Below are 16,050 nucleotides of genomic sequence, written 5' to 3' on the forward strand. Positions count from 1 at the left end.
AAATAGGAATTACCACACAATTGCTGTCTGACCATTAACAGCAAATATATTACTTGATGAAACGAATGTAACTATTACTGATGGAACAAGTGGTTTAATGATTTTTGGTTTCATAATCTGAATTATATTCCCCCATTTCAAAGTCAAGTCCTGTGAACTGAAAGGTTTAACTTCCTTATTGCCTGAACCTGTATGTATAAAACTGAATTGTAAAGAGTAAAGCATAAAAGAGCGGGTGTTCACTCTGAGAAGGGTGAAAATGACTCCGAAATTTTTCGGAATACATTTTAGTGTTTTAGTGATCTGTATGTTTATAACGGTAGGGAAGTCACAATGGAGAGGGTGAGTTTTTTATGTTATATATATATGGCTTGTTAATTTTATTCAATTTCAGAATTATTGTTATAATTATAATCAGTTCAATGAAAACAAACGCTTTTCTTTAGCTTTTGACGTTTAGTCTTCTTCAGAGAAAATTGACGTTTATAAAATAACAAATGAAAAATGACGCAAAGTCTGTTTAACTATACGCTAAACAGAACGTGACGTTTTAAACACCGAAATAAAAACTTTGTCAAATAAATACAGAATCTTTCATGAACATAAATACAGCAATATACCGGTGCAATAAATTAGTCATTTAATATGGATCTGCACATGTGATACAAAAATTCTTACAATTAATAATTATTTTTATTTATTCTTTTTTTTTTAGAATTATTGTTATAAATTCAATTCATGATCTGAGATTCCTTATTGTTTTTTTGTTTGTTTTTTGTTGTTTTTTGTTGTTGTTTTTTTGGCAAAAGAAAAAAAACTAATTTTTAAGAAACTTAAATACATAACAAGATGAATGGGATTTTTGTAACTATTCCACAGTGCTCCAAAATTTTACAAGGAGCTGTATTCGGAGCAATTTATTTATATATATTCTTATAACCTTGCATTTTCATACACCTGTTTTGAAAATGCGAAGGGCCATAAAGTGTTTTCAAATTGACATCTAAACTTTTTTCTTTTTTTTTTGCTAAATTTATCACGGAAGAACCTTGAATAAATCATAGTCAATTCTATTTTTGACTATACATTATGTATATGATTGTCAATAACAGACTCTCATAAATGAAGTTAGGAAATTTCTTTAGCTCAAATCGCATTGCGAATTTTATTAACTATTCAAATTTTACAAATTTCGCTTATCCAAATTTTACAAATTTCGCTTATCCAAATCGGGTAAAAAAATTTGATTATTGATTAAAATTGAGACTTAAATTGTAGATATTTAAATTGAACCTGGAGGTTTTACTCAAATTGAAAGTCTCCCCAAATCTTGTCTAGAATTTTGTTAGCTCAGGTAAGTGTGTAAATTTTGCTTATTGAAAACGAGTTTTTGAATTGAGGCTGGAAATTTTGTTCATTCAAAATGAGTCTGGGTAATAGTATGTAAATATAGCTGTTTCATAAATTATCGAGTTTGGAAGTTTGCTTATTCAAATTCAGTCTAAAAACTTTGCTTTTTTTCAAATCGAGTAAAAATATTGCTGATTATTCAAATTGAGTTTGAAATATTCATTTATACAAATTAATGGTTAAATTTCAACTTTGCCTTGCTTTTAACTAGTTGATATCGGATGTGTTTTTTAATTAAATAAAATGAAAATTCATCATAAGATATTAAGAATTTGTCTTTTATTTACATTTATGTAGGCTTCTCTTTTTAAAGATGTTAATTTGGGATGGGAATCACATGACTCAAATGTTCTGAAATAACTCACGTTTACTATACCGTTTTTAGCTCACCTGTCACAAAGTGACATGGTGAGCGTGACAGGTGAGCGTTTGTGATCGCTTTTCATCCGGCGTCCGTCCGTAAACTTTTACTTAAACGACATCTCCTCATAAATCGCTAAGCCAATTTCATCCAAACTTCACAGGAATGTTCTTTTGGTAGTCAACTTAACAAATTGTTCAAAGAATTTAATTCCAAGCAGAACTTTGGTTGCCATGGCAAGAGAAAGAAAAAACTTAAAATATCTTCTTTTAAAACCTCCTTGGTCGAGGGGTTAGAGTCGATGACTTCTAATCTAGTTACCATTCTGGCGTGGGTTCGATCCTGGGAGATGCTTTGGTAGTTTAGCGCGGAGGAAGGTAGTCTAGTACTGGTGTAACTCTCCAGGAAAGATGGTTAGGAAACTACCCGCCTATATGACTGATTGATATACTGTTGAAAAAAGGCGTAAAATGAACAAACAAACAAACTTTTAAAAAACAAGAGCTAGAGCTTAAATATTTGGCATGAAACATCATCTAGTCAGCGTCTACCAAGTTTGTTCAAATAAATGCCCTGGGATCAACATGGGGGGGGGGGGGGGGGCAGTGGGGTCATTGATTTTCCTTATTTGTATATAGTAAAAGCCTAAAAATCTTCTTGTAAAGACACCCAAATAGCTAGAGCTTAGATATTTAGCATAAAACATCTTCTAGTGGGTGTCTACCAAGTTTGTTCAAATAAAAACCCTGGGGTGAAAATTGGCACCACCCCAGGGGGTCATTGTTTTTCCCTTTATGTATATAGTAAATCTTCTTTTATAAACCCCGAAGAGCTAGAGCTTAGATATTAAGCATCAAACATCTTCTAATGGGTGTCTACCAAGTTTGTTAAAATAAGAGCCCTTGGGTTAAACTTTGCCCCGCCCCAGGGGTCATTGATTTTCCTAATATCTGTATAGTAAAAACTTAAGAAATCTTCTCATAAAAACCCAAAGAGCTAGAGTTCAGATACTAGGCATGAAATATCTTCTAGTGAGTGTCTACCAAGTTTGTTCAAATAAAGGCCCTTGGGTCAAAATTGGCCCCTCCCAGGGGGGTGGGGTCATTGTTTTTCCCTATATGTTTATAGTAAAAACTTAATAAAATCTTCTTATAAAAACCTCAAAGAGCTAGATCTTAGATATTTATCATGAAACATCTTCTAATTGATGTCTACCAAGTTTGTTCAAATAAAAGCCCCTGGTTTAAAATTGTTCTTGGCTCCGGGGCATCATATACAGGTGAGCGATTTCAGGACCATCATGGCCCTCTTGTTATGTCTTAAATGCTATAAAGTAATAACATATAATTATGCTCTATTAATACATAAAATAGTAACGTATATTATTCTCTATTAGTACATAAAGTTGTAACGTACATGCTCTGTTAGTCACATAAAGTGGTAACATAATTTATATGCTCTATTAGAACATAAAATAGTAACGTATATGCTCTATAGTAAATAAAGTTGTAACGTATATGCTCTATTAGAACTTTAAGTAATAATGTATATGTTCTATTTATACTATGCTCTGTTAGAGAATAAAGCAGTACCATATTGTATATGCTCTTTTAGTATATAATTTAGTTACGTATATGGTTTATTAATACATTCAATACATTAATAGATAGTAACATATATGCTCTATTAGTAAATGAAGTAGTAACATATATGCTCTATTAGTACAGAAAATAGAAATATATTATTCTCTATTAGTACATGAAGTAGTAACGTACATGCTCTGTTAGTACATAAAGTAGTAATATAATGTATATGCTCTATAAGAACATAAAATAATAACGTAACTATGCTTTGTTAGTAAATTTTTGTTTGTTCATTTTACGCCTTTTTTCAATAGTATTTCAGTCACATAGGCGGGTAGTTTCCTAAACATCGTTCCTGGAGAGTTATACCAGTACTAGACTACCTTCGTCTGCGCTAAACTACCAAAGCATCTCCCGGGGATCGAACCCAGGCCAGAGAGGTAACTGGATTAGAAGTCATTGACTCTAACCCCTCGAACACGGAGGCAGTCCTGTTAGTAAATAAAGTAGTAACATATATGCTCTAGTACAGAAAATAGAAATATAATTATATGCTCTATTAGCACATAAAGTAGTAACGTATATGCTCTATTAGTACATAAAGTAGTAACATTATAATAATTATGCTCTATTAGAACATAAAGTAATAATGTATATGTTCTATAGTACATAAAGAAGTAACGTATAATTATGCTCTAATTTTACAATTAGTATATAAAGTAGTAACATATATGCTCTAATAGTACATAAAAAAGTAAGGTATATGCTCTATTAGTAAATAAAGTAACGGTTTGTCAGGGCAGAGTATCTTTCTTTTTCTCAACATATTTCTTGTTTTTACTTTAATTACAGAAACACAGAGTCTTATAAAGAATGGGAGCAGAGCACATGTAGCTATTGTATTTGCCGGTATTCAGGGTAATCAGATTTTTTTTTGTCCTTTTATATTTTACCACACATTTTAATAAGTTATAGAAAGAGCATCGAAACACGAGGTCATCTGATTTGTACGAGGGGGGCGTAGCCCCCGAGTATTAATCAGATTGCTGGGTGTTTTGATGTTCTTTCTCTTTTGTATCATAGTCAAACATAAAAGCATGTTCCCTGCTGTCACAATATGAAAATCCAGAAATTAGTAACCAATGAAGGAGCGTCTGAATACGATATTTCTTTCGCTATCCCTTTCTCTGCCGTCACAATTAGTAAACCCCAGCAAAAATGAGCCAATCAATGGGCATGCTCTGGAGTGCGGGTAACTAATACCTGCACTCAGTTAACGCACTATGCAGATATATGTATACGATTTAACTCAACAAAAGGTCCTCAAACTATGATACAAGAACTTGGTTATCCATTATTAGCCTATTGAAATTTCTCATACCCAAATTTAATTTCTGTGACTTTTGTGTCATAACAATTAAAGGGAGTTGTTACGATCCTTGACTTTGAAACTTCCGTCAGTCCGTCCATCTGTCCGTACGAACCCAGAGGTACTTGTGTGACTTGGAGAACAATGGGTAACAGTAAATTCTCTTTGATCCTATTCATTCCGTTTTTACTTGTGTGTCTTTTTTTAAGCCTTGTGTGACTAAAAATGGCCAAAAAGATCAAAGGAAAAGACACATAAGTACCATTTTGTGAGTCTGTCCGTCCGTCCGTACGTACGTCCCGAATTCGTGTCCGGCCCATAACTTTGATTTTTGAAGTCAGATTTTAAAACTATTTCACAGAAATAATCAGCATATTGAGACAACGTGTAGCGCGTAACATTTGGGTCGCTACCTTGAAGGTCAATGTCACAGCATGACCTTGCAGCAAAATCGTGTCCGGCACATAACTTTGTTACTTGAAGTCGGATTTTACAACTATTTCACAGAAATGATCACCATATTGGGACGACGTGTCACATGCAACATTTGGGTCTCTACCTTGAAGGTGAAGGTCACAGCATGACCTTGCAACAAAATTGTGTCCAGCCCATAACTTCGTTATTTGAAGTCAGATTTTACAACTATTTCACAGAAATGATCACTATATTGAGTCAATGTGTCGCACGCAACATTTTTTTTTTTTACACTTTGAACTTTGTCTGTGACATATCTCTGACACAACAAGAGGTATACCTTCTTGTGTCCAAAACCTATTTGGGGAGCATCACCTGGTTCAACCGGCTCTTGTTTAGTTTTATTTGTGATAGGTCGCTTAGGGTGTGTGACATTGGTACTATGTCAAACTAAACTATTCACCATCTCTTTGATAATGTTTGTCATTGGTATATTGATAAACTATCTACTGCTTCTATATATGACATTGGTATAATGCAAAACCAAACTAAAAAAAGTGGCGGCATGGCCAAGTTGTTAACGCGTCGGACTAGTAATCTTATGATCGCTAGCCGCATGTGTTCAAACCCCTTCAGGGGCAAATCGTTGTCTCCTTGAGCAAGAAACTTTACACTCATTGCTCAGTACTGGTTGGTTCCAGGAACGGATTCGAAAGTGTGTCTATAAGCTTATATCTTCCTACACAATCAAACTAAAATAAATTCTGTATAAACCAAAACCAACTTATTCATCCCCTCTCATAATTATTATGTCAAACAAACATCTGTCTGTCAGTCTGTGCGTCCCCACTTCATTTGTGTCCGGACTGTAACTTTGTCATACATTGAGGGATTTTGAAATAACTTGGCAAAAATGTCTACCGCATCAAGACAATATGTCACGTCCAAAAACCAAGTCCCTACCTCAAAACTAACATTTTGAAGTTTCACAGTTTGAGTTAATAGGTACACACATACGTGTCCGAACTGTAACTTTGTCAAACATGGAAGGATTTTAAAATAACTTGGCATAAATTTCTACCACATCAAGATGATGTGTTGCATTCAAGAATCACATCCCTACCTCAAAGGTCAAGGTCACACTAACATTTTGAAGTTTCAAATTATTACAATTAAAGTTAATAGGTACACTTAATCGTGTCCGGGCTGTAACTTTGTTATGTCCCAAAGGATTTTAAAATATTTTGGCATAAATGTCTACCACATCAAGACAATGTGTGGCATCCAAGAATCACATCCCTACCTCAAAGGTCAAGGTCACACTAAGATTTTGAAGGTTCACGCTATCACAATTAGAGATTATAGTTACACACATTCGTGTTCCGGACTGTTACTTTGTCATGCATCAAAGGATTTTAAAATAACTTGGCATAAATGACAACTACATCAAGATGATGTGTCGGGTCCAAGACCCATGTCCCTACCTCCAAGGTCAAGGTCACACTTATAATTTGAAGGATGTACACATTCCTGTCTGGACTGTAACTTTGTTGTTCATTGAAGGATTTTTAAATAACTTGGCACAAGTGTCTACCACATCCAGACAATGCTTTGCCGCTAAGGCCCATATCACTACTTTAAAGGTCAAGGTCACACTTAGAGGTTGACAGTATTCGTTTGTGTCCAAACTGTAGCTTTGTCATGCATGGAAGGATTTTAAAATTACTTGGCACAAAAGTCAAACACATCATGGTGATGTGTTTCATTTAAGACCCATGTCAGTTAGTCAAAGGTCAAGGTCACACTTACAATTATTTGAAAGTTTCACATTCTCATAAGAAGTGTTTAAAGGTACACACATTTGTGTCTGAACTGTAACTTTTTTATGCATGGAAGAATTTTTAAATAATGTAGCATATATGTCTACCACATTCAAGAGTGCATTAAAGACCCATGTCCCTACCTCCAAGGTCACTCTTACAGTCATCGTCCGTTACCCACTGTATACTACATTATCTAGATAATATACAATGTAGTATGTACGGAGGGTAACCAACAATGTCTTACAGTTAGAAGGCACTCATTTTCTTAAGAAAACCTTGAAGATACACATTCATGTCCGGACTATAACTTTGTCATGCATTGAAGCCTTTTAAAATAACTTGTCTACGACATCAAAATGATGTGTTGTGTATAAGACCCATGTTCCTACCTTCAAGGTCAAGGTCAGTCTAATAGTTTGCAGGTACTTTTGCTCAAAGGTACACATTAGTTTCCAAACTGTAACATTGTCATGCGTTGAAGGATTTTAAAATAACTTGGCATAAATGTCGACCACTTCAAGATGTTGTGTCTCATCCAAGACCCTTGTCCCAAGGTGGTAAGTTTGCTATAAGAAACACTTCATTTCACAAGAACAATATTAAGCAATTAGTGTACTTTCATTCTTTTCATGTGGGACATTTGTCACTTTTGCATGACATCTATTGTTTTTCTTCAGTTATTGTGCCCTGTGGAGAAATGTCACTTGTGATTCTTTAGTGACTAAATACAGGTGTTTAGGAGGATGGAGACATAATGGGGATAACAACTGTAATATCCGTGAGTATCATTATTTTACTGAGACTTATTTTAGGGGTAACTGAACATGCCTGTGACATATATAAGATATACAAGTACATTTTTCTTCCATAAATGCTCAAGCACTAATAATGTAACGTGTACCGAGCTTAAATATACGTATTTGCATTCAAAATATTACATTAATTATTTTCCTCTAGGTTTCCTTACCTTAATGGTTGAAGACCAATGATTTCAAAATAATTGGAATATAAATTAATCAACTTGAATTAAACAAATATTAGATAAACAATACACAATATTGATATATTTGGTTACAATCCCAAATCTTTCCTAGTCTCTATGCCTAGTCTTGATGCCTTTCTAACATATAATTCGTCTCGATGCCTACCTATTATACTTTGCTCGAATTTTCTATGCCTTCTGTTTTATTTATCTCCAAATAATTATCCAACAAATATCCTGCAGCCCGGTTTACTTTCTACTATATAAGAACCTGCAATCCTCTCCTGGTAGCGTTGCCCCTTAGAGAACTTGGATCACAGACAATATATAGCAGGTATAAATTCAAAGCTCCAAGATTAGATGTTGACAATCTGACTTTCACCAATACAAACCAAACTCATGTGTGTGTGTATTTGCGTTTATTTATACTCGCCACCGGTTGCCCATATGGGCAAGTCCTCCAGAAGAGTATTAGTCATTTTATATTTTTGGATGATAGTGTAAAATACAGATACAGAAAGATGCCCCAATTCCAGAACCTTCTCCTGGTTCTTTAATGTGCCGAGTGATTAAGTACTGATACGCGGGACCTTGATTTAAAGTCTCACCCGAAAGACTGATTAGTAATTTTAGTTGGCCAGCCCGGGAATCGAACCCACAATGTCGAGATTACAAGTCTCGCGCTCTTACCGATTGAGCTATGCGGGCTGGCTAAACCAAACTCACCTTGAATTCCTCTGCTTATATATGTTATGCACAACAACGCCCTCTTACGGCTATTTATGATTGGCTAGTTAACTTACAATACAATTATACAGAAACGAGCACCTGCTAATAATGTTATATAGATTATATAGTCCGCATTACAAATAATGTCAATTAAAACATTGTAGCAGAAACTATTAATACTTTACATTACAATCGACATCAAAGAAATGCTCACATCATTATTTACAACAAAATAATGGCAAACTAACCTTGTAAAATATGATAAGACTCAGAACGTAGTGTTTACGCTTGTAACGTGCAAATGGCGTTAAATATTAAAGGGCTGTAACTCGTAATAATTGTTACATTACCCACGCCCCCAAAGTCATGCGTCTCGCATGTTAAACTATCAACAAATCAATCTTTTATGCATTTATTGATGATAATGTTAATCACAAAACTTACTGTGATTATTGCAACATAAACAAAATAAAAAAAATGACGAACTATCTGTCTCATAAATGTTTTAAACTGGATTTTTCTGTCATTACGTCTATTATTTCTTTTCACTCACTACGTCCATAATCATCTTGATAACTTTCATTTCATGCTCCTTGTCATACTGTCTCTGTCGCTCTTCTGCATCCCTATCTTCTCTTCTCTTTCTCTCCTCTGCTTCTTGTCTTGCAAACTCAAGTTGAATTTTCCTTTCCTCAATTTCAAGTTTCATCTTTTCTAACTGTATATCCTGATTCTTATTTACTTTCTCATTAAAACTCTGCATAAACAACCTCAGATTGTGCATTATCAGAATTTGTATCTATGTCAATTTCAAGTGAACTTTTACTAACTGTTTCTATCTCAGTAGGCTTATGTAAGTTTTTCTCAACATTGTTATTTATGTCTTCTTCTTTATTATCATCAACGAAAGTATCTTTACTTTCATCTTGCGTAGTTTTTAGTATCTTAATAGGTGCTTGAACTGGTTTCGGCAATGTTCTTTTACAGAATATTCTTCCAAGTCTAATGTCATTGATCTGTCTTTTGTCAGGTTTTATCATTTCACTATCATCATCGTGAATATCATCCACTTTTGTATCACTTATGAGTGTTTCCTCAATCACTATCTCAGAGTCTTCATCCCAACTATGGTTAGACTCTGCGTCTGTGTCTTGCTCACTTTGAACAACGCTCTCTTTTGAACAGCTTGTTTCTGATTTCTCACTATCATTATGTTGTCTCTTCTGATGTTTTCTTAGATAAGCAACCTTTTTGAAGCTTATACCACACGTTTCACAGGGAATTCTAGTCTCTACAATTCATAATGTGATCCATGAATTGAGATGGTTCTATCACATCTTTACAGTAGGGACAAACAGTTTTTGTCTCTTTCTTCTTTTTCTGTGGAGGTTCAGCTATACTGAATAGAAAAGCAATAGTCATTTAAATATGACGTTTTTCGTATTTCCCCTTGTCTGAATAACGTCTTCTTCATTGTCTGCATCTGAAAAATCTTCGCTATAATTTATCTGATTATCTTGATCAACACTTACCTCAGTCTCCATATCTTCAGGTGATCCCTGACCTTCATTTAGATTATCTATCATCTGGCTTTTTACCTTTCTCATCCTGTTATAATGTACTATTCGATTTGATGCCATCCTACCACAATTAACTTTATATAAAACATCAGATACCTTCTCAGTTACTTCAAATGGTACTTTCCAAAAGGATGTGAACTTTGAAGATCAACCTAGCTACCTTTTTAACAGGAAAGAAAACAAGAACTTTATCACCTGGTGTAAAACTATCGTATGAAGTTTTCCTATCATGATAAATTTTCTGTCTCTTAATTGATTTACCAGTATATTGTCTTACTGTGTTATGAGCAGTCTCAAGCCTTTCTAATAGTTCCCATGCCCATTTAGATGTAGGAATAGATTTCATATTCGATGGCATTTCAAATGCTAAGTCTAATGGTGTCGACGTTTCCCTACCTAACATTAAGAAATTAGGCGACATACCAGTTGTTTCATTATCAGTTGCTCTATAAGTCATCATTATATATTGTAAATGTTCATCCCAGTCAAGGTGATTTTCCTTCACAAACATGCTTAACATAGTAGCTAATGTTTTATTGAATACTTCTACCATTCCATCAAACTTTGCAATAGGTAACAATAAGAAGCTAGGCTATTAATGATAAGGCCTCCACACACGGAGGAGGGAGGGGGCATTTCTAGAACCATACACTTACGTCATTCTGACTCGTTTGAAATGTGATGTAGATGGGCATAATATTATTTTACACCATGTGTTGTGGATAGGCATATTTTACACTAAACACTGTCTTAAAGTTGTCCAAAAGCAAATACCCTTGGTGATCTAAGAGGGTGAGGGATTCAGTAATACTTCTTTAATCATAGAACATTTTAGAATTATTTCTTTTGACATTTTCCAGCAATATGTAAGCCGGACTGTGGATCAGTTGGAGAGTGTAAAGCCCCTGGTAAATGTGACTGCAAAGGCCAGGCAGAAGGTCAATATTGTCAGACATGTAAGTAATTCTTATCAATTATGTATCACGAACATTCAAATGTTGATAAGTTTGGTCTTGTACTGAATCCAGTAAATCGCAAAGACATCAAGCCTGTCTTGACAGGTTACATGTACATAATTAATGAACGACGGACTGAAGATGACCTTGTTAATTTAAATATCTTTCATTCTAGAATATCAGTATTACCCTGTATATAGAGCTGTTATTTAATTTATGATGTAATAGCTAGAAATTCACAAATAAAAGTATTTCCTTTTCTTTTTCAGTGGTATGTTCTTATGCTAGTCCATGTTACCCAGGAAACTGTTATAAAAAAAGCTTATGTAAGTGTAACCGTGGATTCACAAAGGAAAATTCGACATCGGAATACGGCTGTTTACAAAGTATGTTTTATATCAAAGGTGTTGTTTTTATGCCACCGCAGCATCTGCGATGCGGTGGCATATAGCGATTCACCTGTGTGTTTGTTTGTGTGTGTGTTATATAGATTATATAGTGAACTTAAAAAATCTTCTTGTGAAAAACCACTAGTCCAATTTCAACCAAACTTGGCAGGATTGATCCTGGAGTGAAGGGCTTCCAAAGTTGTTCAAAGAATTTCATTCCATGCAGAAATCTGGTTGCCATGGCAACCAAAACGAATTATAAGAATAAATTTAAAATATCTTCTTGTAAAGACCCAAAAGACCTAGAGCTTAGATATTTTGCATAAGGCATTGTTTGGTAGATCTCTAACAAGATTGTTCAAATTATAGCCTTGGGGTCAAAATCGGCCCACCCAGGGGGGTCATTGATTTTCACTATATGTACATATAGTAAAAACTTAAAATACCTTCTTGAAAAGACCCAGAAGGCCTAGAGCTTAGATATTTTGCACAAGGCATTGTCTGGTAGACCCTAACCAAGATTGCTCAAATTATAGCCCTGGGGTCAAGATTGGCCCGGCCCTGGGGGTCATTGATTTTCACTATATGTACATATAGTAAAAACTTAAAATACCTTCTTGTAAAGACCCAAAAGGCCTAGATCTTAGATATTTTGCATAAGGCATTGTCTGGTAGACCTCTACCCAGATTGTTCAAATTATAGCTCTAGGGTCAAGATCGGCCCTGCCCTGGGGGTCATTGGTTTTCCTTATATGTTTATAGTAAAAACTTATAGTAAAAACTTTAAAAAAAATTCTTCTAGCAATTGACAAATGCTAGAGGGTAGATATTTTGCATGAAACATTGTGAAGTGAACTTCTAGCAAGATTGTCCAAATTAAAGCCCTGGGGTAAAAATTGCCCCCGCCCGGGGGGTCATTGATTTTCAATATATACATATAGTAAAAAATCAAAAAATCTTATTGTGTAAAGGTACAAGGCATAGTCTAAGCTTTGATGTTTGCTATATGATATCATCTATAGGTCCTCTATCAAAGTTGTTCAAATTTTTCCCCTGGTGTCAAAATTGGCCCTGCCCGGGGGGCAGTGTTTCTCATTATGTACACATAGTAAAAACAGAAAATAAAACAAATGTTTTCTGAATGGGAGAAAGCTACAGCTTAGATATTTGACTTGAAATGTTGTTTGGTGGACCTGTATTAAGATTGTTTTGAATTAAACCCTTGGGGTCCAAAATTTTGCCTTGCCCAAGCGGACAGTGACCTACTTTCTTGTCCTTTGATGTACAGCAATGAAATTTTGAAGATGTGCACAGTTTTAGTTGTAAAATTGAACTTTGATATCAGCTGACCTAGATTTTGATGATGTGACCTACTTTCATGTCCTTTGATGTACAGCTATGAATCGTATCTCTGAAACCATGTGCACAGATTAAGATGTAAAGTGAACTTTGATTTCAGCTGACCTAGATTTTGACAAAGTGTCTTACTGTGTTGTCCTTTGATGAAATTTAGGCTGTGTGAAATATGACCTTCACCACCAAATTCACTAGACTTGAGTGCATTGATATATTCCTACTCTGATCTTTTATTGAGTTAACAACAGATTTAACCACTAATCTGATGATAAGAATTAGATATGTCAGGGATCTATGCATTATGACAATCTTCAAAATTGTATAGAAACAAAAACAAATATGTTCCTACACTACTATTTAGTGTTGTATTGATACGGTGGCATAGCATTTTTCTCAAATGCAATCTTGTTTTATCTATACTCTGCAAGAATTGAAAAAAAAATGAACTACACATATTTGCATATAATTATTATGATCTTATATCAATTAATATAGATTCTTTTTAAAACAATAAAAAATAGCTTATCAAAGATTTATAGACCTAGCATTATAAGCCAATTGGAAGGACTGAGAAAAAATATGAACGTAAAAAAAAAAATTTACTAACAGTTATAAAATTGCAAAAAAAAAAACTACAACAAAATAAAAAACAACAACAACAGTAATACAATTTAATCTTATTCATTTGGCTAGAAATCAAATGTGTTATACATGTATTTTATATTAAATATATATCACATTATTATTCTTAATGCCAGGACTGGCCTGCAAAATGAAGTAAAATGTATTGTGACTGCGTAGCCTGGTAACTGTGATATATTCTGTTATTCAGAGATAAATCAAGGATGGATGAGTATTTTGCGTAAATTAATCAAATAATATTTTAATATTTGAAAATGCTTTTTCTATTTTTTCATATTTTTTTTTAGCGTGATCGCTTTTCGTCCGACGTCCGTCCGTTGTCTGTCTGTAAACTTTAACCTTAAACAACATCTTCTCATAAACTGCTAAGCCAATTTCATCCAAACTTTACAGGAATGTTCCTTTGGTAGTCAACTTAAAAAATTGCATAAGAGCTGAACTCTAGTTGCCGAAAGAAAAAACTTAAAATATCTTCTTTTAGAAAACCGAAAGAGCTAGAGCTTAGATTTTAAGCATGAAACATATTCTAATGTGTGTCTACCAAGTTTGTTCAAATAAAAGCCCTGGGCTTAAAATTGGCCCGGCCCTGGGGAACATTGATTTTCCTTATTTGTATATAGTAAAAACCTAAAAAAATATTCTTTTTTAAAACTCCAAAGAGCTAGAGCTTAGATATTAAGCATGAAACATTTTCTAGTGGGTGTCTACCAAGTTTGTTCAAATAAAAACCCTGGGGTTAAAATTGGCCTGCCCCTTGGATCATTGATTTCCTTATTTGTATATAGTAAAAACTTAAAAAATCTTCTTTTAAAAAGCCCAAATTTAAGCTGGAGCTTAGATATTAATTAAAAAAATAAAAAAATTCAAAAATTACAATTTTTCACCAAAATTAGGTGTAAGGACACGTGTTTACATGGTAAAACTAGTTTTTGGGTAATTCCAAGTTCTTTCATCATTTTTTGTTAATTAAAAAAATAAAAAATGTCAAAAAACAACAATTTTTCACCAAAAATAGGTGTTAGGGCATGTGTTAACGAGGAAAAACTAGTTTTAGGGTAACTCCAAGGTTTTTCATCATTTTTTGTTAAGCATGAAACATCTTCTGGTGGATGTCTACAAAGTTTGTTAAAATAAAAGCCCTCAGAGGTCAAAATTCGCCCCGCTTCAGGGGGTCATTGTTTTTCCTTTATGTATATAGTAAAATCTTCTTTTAAAAAGAGCTAGATCTAAAATATTTAGTGGGGATAATTGATTTTCCTTATTTGTTTATAGTAAATTAAAAAATTTTAAAAATCTTCTTTTAAAAAACCCAAAAGCTAGAGTTAAGATGTTAAGCATGAACTATCTTCACCCAATAAAAGCCCTGGGGACAAATTGGCCCTTCCCAGGGGGGGGGGGGTGTCATTGTTGCTAGTGCTTAGATATTTATCTTGAAACATCTTCAAATTGGTGTCTACCAAGTTTGTTCAAATAGCCCCTGGGGGCCTATATACAGGTGAGCGATCTCAGGGCCATCATGACCCTCTTGTTTTGTGGGTTTTTTTCGGGGGGGGGGGGGGAATGGGGGGGGGTTGCTGGGGGGGGACAGGGCGAAGGACAAAAATCGAAGGAGGGACAAATCGAAAGAAATGAAGGAAATTTGGTCATATGAGGCACTTTGCTAATTCAAATGTAATTGTTTATCTTATTTATAGTTGACACAAACAACAAACCGTACATTGGTAAATCAACAAGTGTCATAGAACACACTAGAAAAACTGATAATAAATTCCTTTTCTACTTCTTGTTGGACGGCACGGATGAGTCAATACGCAATCGTACTGTTTGGAGTAATCAAAGGGTGTTTAACATCATGCATTTCAAATTCGAGGTTAGCTACAAGGCACCAGAACCTCTGGCTGAAAGACCGGTTTATGTTCATAAAACAGCAGTTGGTATTACGGAGGGGAAAGTTTTACTTCGAGTTCTAGATTACAAAAATGGTATATAAGATTCAATCATTGTTTCTCTTTAAATATTGCGAATATATCATATAATATCATATCATATCATGTCATAACAAAAGTTTCTGTCCTTGTTTGTTTACATATATTGCGCATACACATCTATAATGAAATAACAGACTTAAACCAGGTTTGTTTTCAACAAACGTCGGGTATTACTCAAATCATTATTAAAGCATGGCTACATGCACATATATGATTAATTGTGTTTGTATGATGATTTTCATTATATCATATCGTATTATAACATACATATATCATATCACCAGTACCTGTCACACCATTCATTTCCGTATCGTACCATATCGTACCATATCGTACCATATCGTACCATATCGTACCATGACGTATCAAATCATACGGTATCATAACGGTTTCGACCCACTCAATTCTTGCTCTCATTATTCAATAGTTAATCAGTCACTTTGATGTTAAATTCTTGAATCTGAAATT

At 34.2% G+C, this 16,050-nt stretch overlaps 1 protein-coding gene across 1 annotated transcript; it reads left to right on the forward strand.

Moving 5' to 3' along the window:
• On the forward strand, nucleotides 1–15,615 carry LOC132748257 (uncharacterized). The gene is made up of 6 exons (XM_060737829.1): nucleotides 1–342; nucleotides 4,207–4,272; nucleotides 7,638–7,738; nucleotides 11,112–11,207; nucleotides 11,477–11,593; nucleotides 15,289–15,615. The coding sequence occupies exons 1-6, from the start codon at nucleotides 260–262 to the stop codon at nucleotides 15,582–15,584; spliced, it is 759 nt and encodes a 252-aa protein (XP_060593812.1). The 5' UTR covers nucleotides 1–259; the 3' UTR covers nucleotides 15,585–15,615.
• Nucleotides 15,616–16,050: the final 435 nt, after the last annotated feature.

This window comes from Ruditapes philippinarum, unplaced genomic scaffold, assembly GCF_026571515.1.
Source record: "Ruditapes philippinarum isolate M1 unplaced genomic scaffold, ASM2657151v2 ctg9613_1_1_1_1, whole genome shotgun sequence".
NCBI classification, from domain to species: domain Eukaryota; kingdom Metazoa; phylum Mollusca; class Bivalvia; order Venerida; family Veneridae; genus Ruditapes; species Ruditapes philippinarum.